General features: G+C 41.2%; 1 protein-coding gene across 3 annotated transcripts in view; it reads left to right on the top strand.

Moving 5' to 3' along the window:
- Positions 1 to 11,617, top strand: part of scaper (S-phase cyclin A-associated protein in the ER) — a gene marked incomplete in the record, with an annotated part of 59,097 nt that overhangs the window by 11,926 nt on the left and 35,554 nt on the right. For all 3 annotated transcript variants that reach the window (XR_004796824.1, XM_035664566.1, XM_035664567.1), the window contains 11 exon segments: positions 1,315 to 1,482; positions 1,608 to 1,674; positions 1,774 to 1,885; positions 2,247 to 2,358; positions 2,808 to 2,948; positions 3,321 to 3,476; positions 3,578 to 3,720; positions 3,851 to 3,932; positions 4,028 to 4,180; positions 6,029 to 6,136; positions 10,165 to 10,301. Coding sequence is in view for 2 of the 3 variants with exons in the window: in XM_035664566.1 (XP_035520459.1) it covers positions 1,315 to 1,482; positions 1,608 to 1,674; positions 1,774 to 1,885; positions 2,247 to 2,358; positions 2,808 to 2,948; positions 3,321 to 3,476; positions 3,578 to 3,720; positions 3,851 to 3,932; positions 4,028 to 4,180; positions 6,029 to 6,136; positions 10,165 to 10,301 (1,379 nt within the window).

Below are 11,617 nucleotides of genomic sequence, written 5' to 3'. Positions count from 1 at the left end.
GAGGGAGGGGAGGGCGGGGGGGGGGCAGGGATCCCTAAGGGTCCTTCACCGCCTAAACAAAGTCAATCTTAAGAAACCTCCAGACCAAATGGCAGGCAAGACTGCATAGCTCTGTGTAGTGTTGTTATAGCTCCGTTCACTGTGAAGAATAGCTGTGAGTAGATGACTTTTGTACTTGAGCAAGTGCTCCCAGGGTGTTGCCCAAAACAAATCTCTCAACTTATTTTTTTTTTTTGGCCACAAATTCTGTGAAAAAATGCTGCAGAACCGTTAGTATTTCCAGTTTCTATTCTACCGTGTGTCAGATTTTAAGCAAATATTGTTTACCCACATCAGGTGTTGTCACTATTATTAAGCATCATGGAGTGTGTAAACAGAGCTCCATACACTTAATCAAGGATGACTACACTTCTAAGTAGGATACTGTCAGATTTTGACAGGTGGTGAGTGAACATGTGGAAAAAACTTCAACTCAAATCTACATTGAAGGCTATTTGGCCTCACATTTAACACCAGTCTAGTCAAGTCTAGACCTCATCCAGGCAATACTTGTGTGCTTAAGATTTAGATCTTTTTAACCTTCCCATACATACCTCATGTAAAACCTGATGCTCTGGAGTCCTTCCCTTATTACTGCAATGCATGACATGGCAGTAATAATGGAAAAAATATACAACTCCCAAAATACTTAAAAGGTTGAAGTAAACAGTTTACTGTAACAAAACCATCAGTTTCCTTCCACCATCTCTTCATCCTCACAGTAAATGTGACCTGCATGACTCTTGAATGCTTTCTCACTTGTGATTCTTGTGATGATTGTGTGGTGCAAACTGTGATTGGGTTGATATGGTGTTCCCCGCAGTCACTGGATTGTGTACCCAAGCACAAATCAGGTGGTCAAATGCAGTAGATACAATCTATTATTACAGGTGCTGCACATTGAATACTTTTTAATATTTTTACACTTACACTTTACATATAAGGAGCAGCAGAGGTAAAAGCCTCTCTGACATAATTTTAAAAAATTATGTTTCATAAAGTACATGAATAACAAAGGCCCTATTCAGTTGTGAAAGTGAGCCAGCATGCACAATACCAGGAGGACTCTAAAACAAAAACAGCTAAATTGATTCATTTGTCCATCATTAATTGTACTATTTACACCTGTGTTATTTTCTACTGTGACATATCAAAATTATATACTTGTGGGTTTCTGTTTTTCTGATTCCTCTATGGTCGTTTGCATGATCTCAACATTTATAAAGTGTGAAATGCTGCATGTGTAAAGTGGTATCTATGCTGCCATGTGTTCAGCCCCAGTCCATGGCAGAGGTCCTTGCCAAGAAAGAGGAGCTTGCAGAACGACTAGAGAAGGCCAACGAGGAGGCGATTGCCAGTGCCATCGCTGAGGAAGAGCAGCTGACCAGAGAGATTCAGGCCGAGAATAACGACCTGGAGACTGACAACGAAAGTGACTTCTCTGTAAGATTAATCGTGCTCATTTATACTCTAAATGATTGGTGCCCTTTGTTTGACAGCAAGTTAAAGCTTGGATTTAGATTTGTACTTCATTGTATGTTGAAATTTAAAAACAATCTTTACCACAGACTAGCATTGGCAACGGCGGTTGTGGAGTCAATATCGATTGGAGTGACGTGCTGGCAGATTATGACGGTACGAGATCAACATCTAAATGAAAACGGAACTCTCTTCCTTTGTTAAAGGCAAACATTACACTGAAGTCTAATTATGTTTCTTGCTTGCCTCTTGTAGCTCGTGAGCCATGGCGTACCTCATGGGGGGACATGGTAGAGGAAGAACCTGCTCGGCCTCCTGGACATGGGATCCATATGCACGAGAAATTGTCCTCTCCGTCACGCAAAAGGTGCAGAACATTTTCTTAATGGTTGGTGGTTGAGCACACATGCTTTTTCAACTACGTGCTTTGTTTATTTCTAACACACATGGACAGTGTCCATACAGCACAGTCAGTTTTTCTACTTGTTTAGTGTGTTCCTGAAGAGCACCTCAGTCTACTTTACAATTCTCTTAGATTATTTTGACAAGGATTTAACCCAGCAGCTTGAGAGTCACTTGCCCACTTGCTGAATTTGACCTCTTTCTTTTTAGATTACCAGAACATCTAAACAAGCCCTAGTGGCTATAAGAGTATATGTCTGCTTTGCGCATTGTTTGTAAGGCGGAAACAGAAAGAGATGAATGATTTGTTTCCATGTTTTTGACAGAACCATTGCAGAGTCAAAGAAGAAACATGAGGAGAAACAGCTGAAGGCGCAGCAGCTGAGGGACAAACTCCGTGAGGAAAAGACACTCAAACTGCAGAAGCTCTTGGAGAGGGTGAGTAAGCCGTGCAAAGTTGACGGAAAGCACCCTAAAAAAGTACGCGCAAGCTAAACCCAGTCTGGCATGTAACGAGAGGTTTTGTCAGCACACTGCCTGATAGAATCACTAAATATTATAACCCCCTCCAGTCACATCCAGGCCAGCTGGCCGCAGACAGTCGTGAGAGAGACCCCTGGCAAAAATCAACAGCCTTTCATGAAGTTTGTTTTTGTTCCCCAGACCATGGCAAGATGAGTGAGTCTTAGAATGAATTGGGATTAACCACATAAATACATGAAGTGGTGTGTATTCGCATTAATTCCCACATGGACACACTGGAGAGGGTAGCAACTGATAGATTAAGAATCCATTGTCTGCGTTTGGCCTGGAGAATGTACATTATTCTTTTTTTTTTGTTTTTACATTTTCACTCGCTCTTGCTTGTCACTCTTCACTCTCTGCAGGAGAAAGAGGTGAGGAAATGGAAGGAGGGGTTGTTGGAGCAGCGTCGGAAGATGATGGAGGAAAGGCTGTTACATGCAGAGTTTAAGCGAGAGCTGCAGCTCCAAGCGATCGTGAAGAAAGCCCAAGAAGAAGAGGCCAAGGTAAAGAAGGGGATCCCCTGAAAAGCAGTAACCATACACGCAGACAGCTGAGGAGTTTTCTGAATTAAGTGGGACGTTTGCAGTCATACTTTTTTCACTTCACGTGTTAAATGACATTAATAAATACACAATGCCCCTAAAAAAATTACTGCTGTGGATTTTGAGAGTGTTAGTTCAGCTGATTCTAGCCAAAATATTGCTCTTATATTTTAACACATTTCATAGTCATATGTTACAATATTTAGGATAGCAACAGCCAAAATGACCCCCCCCCCCCAAACTTCTCTGTATATGCATTTATGTTTATTATTTTCATAGTATATACCCTCAGCGTGTTTATATGTTACTTCACATGTATATGTGTCTCTACAGGTGAATGAAATCGCATTTATCAACACTCTGGAAGCCCAGAACAAGAGGCATGATGCCCTGGCCAAGTTAAATGAGTATGAGCAACGCCTTAACGAGCTGCAGGAGGATAGACAGAGGAGACAGGAGGAGAAGCAGGCCAGAGACGAGGCTGTGCAGGTGCAAAAAAAACCAAAAAAACAATGCTTGATTTGCATGACATTTTTTCACTTGTAATATTTGTATTTATTTGCAACTTCAATCTTCTACTACCTCTGTAGGAGCGTAAACGGGTACTGGAGGCTGAGCGGCAGGCACGGGTGGAGGAGCTGCTGATGCGGAGGAAAGAGCAAGAGGCTCGTATTGAACAGCAGAGGCACGAAAAAGAGAAAGCTAGAGAAGATGCAGCACGAGAAAGGGCCAGGTTTGTAGACCCAAATCCATTCAGTATGAACATATATACACAGGTGGCTACCAGTTCTCATTTAACTAATAGCAGACTTGTAGTTACCCGTACAGTCGTGTCACACTGCTTTTCTATGTCCTGTCTTAAGAGACCGAGAGGAGCGTCTAGCTGCTCTTAGTGCTGCTCAACAGGAGGCCATGGAGGAACTGCAGAAGAAAATTCAGATGAAGGTAAATTCATACCATGACAACTTGTGTCTTCATCGGACTACATACAGGAATTCCCAGTTCCCCATATGATTCCTGGTTTTTGCTCACTTCCATAGCATGATGAAAGCAGCCGTAGGCACATGGAGCAAATCGAGCAGAGGAAGGAGAAGGCGGCTGAGCTCAGTAGTGGTCGACATGCTAACACAGACTACGCCCCCAAACTGACACCATACGAGCGCAAGAAACAGTGCTCCCTGTGCAGCGTTGTGGTATGTACAGCATTGAGGTATTTACAGTTTCATCCTGTCAGGGTGTTCCTAACTTATGTCCCTTTTACATACACGTGATGGTTGGTCTGACTCAGTTTGACTCACCAGCCCAGTGCGGTAGGGATTTGCATCTCCATTACAACAGGGCTACCCTCTTGAAGGTGTGTCTTTACAGGCAAGATTGACTGAAGAGACGGACCGGCATTAGCAAGAACAAAGCAGTAAATCAAATAAATCAAATGTTATTTTCTGATTGTTTCACAACAGTCACATTCTACAGCACAAATAAACACACAACCACAATGTTGGTTTCTGCAGACTTGTTTTTATTGAAGAATAGCTGCTAACTAAGCTCCGGTAATTCAGTGATAAACACATTTCATTTCCTATAAATTCTTAACAATAAAAATCTCTGGTTATTTTGTTCTTTGGCTTTTCATCAGCAGTAACTTAACATGGTAGACTATTATAGAGCTGAGAGCGACAGGGACTCAGGCCAGAAACTAAATTTCAAACCACAGAGATTCTGTTAGAAGCTACAAAAGTCCTGAGCTTAACACTCTGAAACATCTATGTGGTCTGCTGTACAAACATGGGTTGAGTCTCAGGAACACACTTTTTTTTTTTAAGGGGAGGTGGGGGGTTGTCAAGGGTTGGCCATGGTCTGTGAGACATCGATGCATCCCGCTAGGAGGTGTGGTGTGGGACGACTCGCGTGGCCAAAAGTGCTAATGGAAAGGCCTTGTTACTGTACACACTATTTTGAATGGCCTCTATTATCATAGCGAGACGGGATTCTAAAGAGTCCTCATTTCCTTTAAATTGGCTTAAATTATTCTCTACCCTTTCATTTAATTATTTTCCTCTTCTGAACTAATATGTGTTTGTGTCTTTAGTACGCATGGGCATGATGAAAAGAAAAAGACACAGTTAGTGCAGCAGAACAGCTCTGGGCAACTCCCCTGTGTTATTTGGCAGGCTGTATATACATAAAAATGCTGATAGGAAGGTGATTCAGAGGATTTTTGGAAGAGGGCACATTTAAATGAGGATTTAACTGCATTGATTAAACATGGGCTCTTAAACAGAGATTTATGACTGGGGATGATTATTCTTTTTCACATGTCAGGCAACAAATCCACAAACAGACACATTTATCTCTGACAGACCGGCTACCACGGCAAAAAGGGTGGGACACCTTGAGTCCTCAAACCAGCATCAGATAAAGAGCAGGGTCATGGGGTGAAAGAGGGAATCTTGTTAAAATGTTAGATGACCTTGGCCAGCATCTGACACCAGAGATCATGGATTGGTCAGCAGCAAGCACTTAATTTAATGACATTAAACACAAACCATTCTGGATGGCTTGTTTCCAGAGATGGGAGAACAACATTGCTTGCTGTACACCTGCCTCCTGTTATGGCCATTTCTCCTCCATTTATTTAGATATCTTATTCCACTATTCCAACTTGCATGTGGCAATACTTGACTTAAGGCTTTTTTATGTTCAACTTTTTTGTATTAAAATCCCAAGAGAGTATTTGTGTTGACTGGTTTCTCCAGCCACACTCTGTTGCCGTAGGCTCAATTGGTATCATAAAAAGGATAATACAACGAAATACAAATTATAAAACCAAGTATTACCAAGTTGTACATATATAACACATTTCCTGTCTTTAGTCTTTGCTTTAAAGACTGAGGTTCAGTTGAGACAGGTCATGTCCCATTGACAAGCACATGTGGTATATCATTTCACCAGCATCCCATGGGGCTCTGTTGACCCTTTCCTGCCTCTGTCTCCATTGTGTCCGCAGCAGTGACCTCTGACCACTGTGTTTGTGTTTGTAGATCACCTCAGAGGTGCACCTGTTCAGCCACACCAAGGGCAAGAGGCACCAACAGGCCGTGCGAGACAGTAGCAGCATCCAGGGACGGGAACTCTCTGATGAGGAAGTGGTGCGTATCACACACACACCCTGCCTGCCAGGAACAAACCTCCACTCATCCTGTCAAAGAATACTGCCCTACTGCTGCTCGTGTCATGTAAAAAGACAAAGAGACACCGTGGTTGGCTTTTATGACGTGCTCATCATTATTGTTTGTGCATCCCCTTATATACTGCCAAGGCTCTTTTGCTGGCTTTGTGAGATTACAAATGGGCCTTGAAATGTACACAGTTAGGGTTCAGTGCTTCAGTGGAGGGGTGACATCACCCCCTTGTCTCCAGGCTGTTTTTGTCATGGAGCGCCTTTCCATGGGAAGGCAGCTCGTTAATGCAAGGTAACCTCTCAGGCTGCAATATGAGATTGGCTTTTCAGCAGTGCTCATTGTGAGGCTGACAACTGTTGGTGCTATACGCAGCACCTTTGGCCCCAGCAGCTCCTTCATTCAAAGCTTTTTTCAGCAGGGAATAATTGATACCCCCCTCTTTCCTTTCTTCTAAATCATTTCCTTTCCAAATGCAGGTCATTTTTTCTGTTTGACAGTATGATAAACAAGGCAATGGAGAGAAGCACTTCACCAATATAGCACTATAAACAGTTCATATATGAGCACTACTTCATATACATTTGCAATATGTCTCCTTCTGTATGATATAGTTTTACAACTAACTGTAACGTTGAGGCTTTACTGTTTTTTTCACATTGCATATTTTCTTTTTATCAGTACTAATCAGTCAAAGTTGCAGAACTCCAAGTCATCCTTGTCTTACTCTGCATCTGGCTGTATCTAAATGTTGTACTTGACTGTTTATATTATGTGTATTATTATTGGATTGGGCTTTTAGTCATTGCAGTGCATCTCTAATAGATAATATTTAGATGTCCAGAACAGTTTTTTCTTATTCTATGTGAAAGCTAATCAAGCTGTCCATTAGATCTATGTCTGGATACTTTGTTTAGATAGACTTATGTGGCCCCTTGTTATTCATATCAAAGCTCATTTTGGTTTCCACTACCACTTTTACCACTACTCATTCATAACACTGCCAACTATTTTCTAGGCTGTGGCTCCATAACTCTCTCTGCAATGAAAGTATTTTAATTAAAACTAAGATGGTTAGTTTAGCTGTGCAAAGGGTCACTCCATAGTTTTTCATCAGAAGCGGGCAGCAAATGGCCTTTGCCTTCATATTTAGTCATTTTCTCTCATTTTGAAATATTTGCAAATTAAATTGAAAATTCAGTGATTATCAATAGGGTAAAATCGACGTGATTGCAGTTTGCAATCACTCTTTTTACTCACCATCTGTCCTGGTTTAATATGATGCAGGTAATATCTAAGACCTGTGGCTTCTGACTGAAGGGCTTTAATCACCTTTAGATACAACAGTTTAAAAAAACTGGTGGCTTCTCTGAGGAAAGACTTCTGTAGTGCTTGGCAAGCACGACCAGTAGAGGGATCACCAGGCTGCAGAGGGTACCAGAGCTGACCTCTCAAAGGCACTAAATAGTCCTAAAGGTCTTGTAGTTAAATCTGCACTGATGGCCACAAATTGAGAACCTTGATGAAATATCCAGACTGCCAGCTGAAGCGAGCCTCTCCCTTCCCACACTGTTATAAGATCTGACATCTCGTCTAGTTCTAGCAGTGAAGCTGCTGTTGAGAGATCTTATGAATAGTACTGTTTTTTTGTCTTCGTGTGACTTGTCCCCTCCTTAAATGTCACTGATAGGACGCAGTTAAATACAGAAATGTCATTTAAACCACTGTAGTGATGGTAACTATATCCAGTGTAGTATCATTCTTTCCTAGTAGCCAACATGAAATACAGCTGTTTGTTTCACACCAAATGGAAAGCCTACCTCTAAGGCCTTTTGTATGTGACAAAAGAGGCGGTGGATGAACATATCCATGGAGTAATGTGTTTGTCTTGGCCGCCTTTTAGATCTGTTATAGGAGTTATATGTTTGTGCCAGGGAAAATGGGAGAGATGGGAGAGATGTTTAGAGCGTTATCATATTACTCACTATCTGTGGTATTATGCGGTAGCAATGCCCTTAGGCCAGCGCCCTTTCCTGCTTTGTTACAATGGTTCAGTGGTAGACACCTGTCTATCCTCAAGTCTGATTGTCTCTACAGTCTCCACAACCTCCATTCAGACAACCCACCTAGCAACGGGAAATGGGATGTAATCATTATATATTTATTTGCTAAAGAATCATTCTGTGTGTCAAAATTATACTCTATTTGACAGCTTAATATTTCAGTTACCCTTTTATTTTAAGTGTGATTTTGCAAAGATGTTTTGGATGCGTTACTGAAACAATTCCGTTAAGTGAGTGGCCAGTGCACTGGATAGCCTCTCAGAGAGATTACTGAACAGCTGCCTCCCCAGTGAGGGACAACTACGGTCATGAGTCATGACTGACCTGTAGTATTGCAAAGTAGAGGGCAGAGGTGTGCGCATACAAATACACACACGCATATCCTTCTTCTGAAACATAATACTCTCACTAGCAGTGCCATTTACATTTACAAAGTTATCATCATCATCCACATTCTGTTTTACTCTTGTTACTTTTGGGCTCTTGAAAAATACTGCAAGTGAGTTACCAGCTTATTCATAAATTAACTACCTGATCAATATTGAAGCTCCTGAAGATGTCTCTTCAAATCTTACATATTTCTCTAAAATATTGAATATTAATTACTAAGTAACTTAAACCTAAACATTGTTACATATTATCTATTAAGACTAACCCAACACCTCAGCTTATTTATGTCATAAGGACTGTGTTGGTGTGGCAACATAAGCAAACAACCCCACAATTTGAAATATTTCTAGATTTTGACTGGTAATAAGTTGACTTTCAACCACTGACAAAACTATTGCCAATACGAAAAACATAAAACCTAAAATCCAGCATGTCAAATAGACGCTTGTTTTATAAAATAGGGTGTCATGACCTTTAAGTCAAAATGGTAAAGAAACCTTTAGATTCAGATAGTAGTTATGTGGCACTCATTCACTCATGCACACTTTAGAACACCTAAGGACACCTGTTTTTCCAACGGCCGGCAGTGAAAACCCCTATTCAGGCAGCAGGTGCTCTGACAACACTTGTGACCAAAGGGTATGGCATCCCACACACAGGTTAGCCCGACTGCTGAATAGAAACCCTTTATCTGCCAGTCCATCCTATCCTCTGGGGTGCTGGATGACAGCATAATTGGGTAATTGGTTTCTTGCACATGCATCATGTTGTTCAAATTGGGTTACATTCCCTTGTCTCCTGGCGGAAATATCAGAATCATCTGACAGTGCCAGACAGGAGGCAACACCTCCAGCCTTTTAGCATGTCCATGGGCAAGTGGCTTCAAAAGGGTGTATAGTATTAAAGGTAATTACAGGATACAATGGTGTTATTGATACCTGTAGATCTACATGTCACACAATATATATGGTGCCACATCTTAAGTGTATAACCTTTACTTAGAGATATTTAACAAGGATTATATTTGCTGTTCTATTTCCATTTTAATTTTGACTTAATATTGTTGTAAAATTAAATTACAACTGTAAACTTTCACTGTAAAGAAACAAATTGTTTCAGTAATATAATATTTGCATTTGTATCAGCATTTGCATTTAAAATTTTACTTAAGTAAAAGTACAGAACGGTTATAAGCGGAATGTACTTAAGGTATCAAATATGAAGGTACTCCGAATAGCCTCTTTCAGAGTGTAGATTATTGGAATATTCTTACTGATGCGTTTTAATGTTTTAGCAGACGAACATCTATATCAATGCATCACACTGTATTTTTGTAAGGTAGCAGAGTAGAAGTTACAGAAAATGTAGGTACTCCAGTAAAGTGTGACTGCAGTACTAAAAGTGCTTATTTTATTTCCACCACTGATTAGTAGGCTTGTTTTGACCGGAGACTAGACACAATTGTTATTTTAGAAGCTTGTTAGAAATAATGGTACAAAGATTTGCCAGCAATGTCTTTTAATGTATTGGTTTTGTCTACTCTAGGAGCATCTATCCTTGAAGAAATACATTGTGGATATTGTGACGGACAGCTCTGTGTCCTCTGAGAGCATGAAGGATGGAGAAGAGCGGCAGAAGGCACGGAAGAAGGCAAAGAAGCTTCGCGCTAGGATGAACTCCAGGTATTACATACATTTTCTCTCTCTCTCTCTCTCTCTCTCGCTCACGCTCTCGCTCTCGCTCTCTCTCTGTCTCTCGCTCTCTCTCTCTCGCACGCTCTCTCTCTCTCCTGCTGCCTCTCTGTTTGTTTCTCCCTGTCCATCCTCTCAGAGGCACAGAGGACAAAACTGTCCCAGGACTTTTTTATGAGTGACAAGGCGATGGAAAGCTGATGTTATGTGCATCCTGGCTGTCTACAAGGTAACACTGATGAGCTTAATTTATGACCACTTTCTGTGATTGGGCAGCAAAACTGCAAATCGATCTGTAGGGCCCCCGGCTTTCACCTGTAAAGAGCTTTCCTCCAAATTGCTGCCATGGCATTGCCAAATCTGAAGCCTTCCTCAGTGTAGAGGATGTATGTTAAAGTATGTATGAGCCATGCCTATTTTTCTTCTTCTGAGCTATTGATTTTTAAATGAAGTATCAAAGAAAATCAATAGTAATCAACAAATAGGAGGCAGAGCTGCTGTGTGTCAGAACCTCGACCTGAGCTCAATCAATATAACCGGCTGTCACAACAGGGAGGAAGAGGAGTGGAAAGAGACACGATGTTGACAGTACTTACTGTAAGATGTTATTGATGCAGATTATTAGATGTATTCCACTACAAGCAGGATGACATTAATATCTATGTATGATGTACAGGCTAAAGACAGGAACACTGCATACGAAAAATAATTAAACGGGCTTAAAGCAAGATATCCCTTCTGTCACCGTCAGTCAGTGGCTGAGGAATCACTAACATAACGTAAACATAAAAAATATGTGTATAATAGACAACTAAGTCACAGTTTTGTTTTTGACCAGGCAAGCTAAAATAGATTAAAAGCCCAACACAAACGTCCAGACATGATAATCACATAACCAAATTCTTTAACTTTAGTACTGCTTTTTACTTCTCATGAGGCATCATCCTCCATCTGCTCGGAAAATGGATAACTGGCCCTGAAAGCGAATTTAAAAACTCATTGATACTGGTCAGGATCCGTATCAAAACAACACTGGTGTATTGTTAGCTTTCTTCAGTAGAGCTTGAATGCGTAACAAAATAAATACAGTGCTAACACACACCACTGCAAGACCATAGGGCCTTACACAGAAAAATACCAACTTGATGATGCAGCCGTGGTTCAAGAAGTAAAGCAGGTTGTCCGTGAATCGTAGGGTCGGGGGTTCGATCCCTGGCTCCTTTTGTCCACATGGCTGAATATCCTTAAGCAATGCACTGAACCCCAAATTGCCCCCAATGGCCAGGCAAGCTGTGTGTGTGTGTGTG

Source organism: Morone saxatilis, unplaced genomic scaffold, assembly GCF_004916995.1.
Source record: "Morone saxatilis isolate NCDOM2014 unplaced genomic scaffold, NCSU_SB_2.0 Contig2, whole genome shotgun sequence".
Classification (NCBI taxonomy): Eukaryota; Metazoa; Chordata; class Actinopteri; family Moronidae; genus Morone; species Morone saxatilis.
Note: the sequence above shows the minus strand (reverse complement) of the source record. Positions and strands in the feature narration are given on the sequence as shown.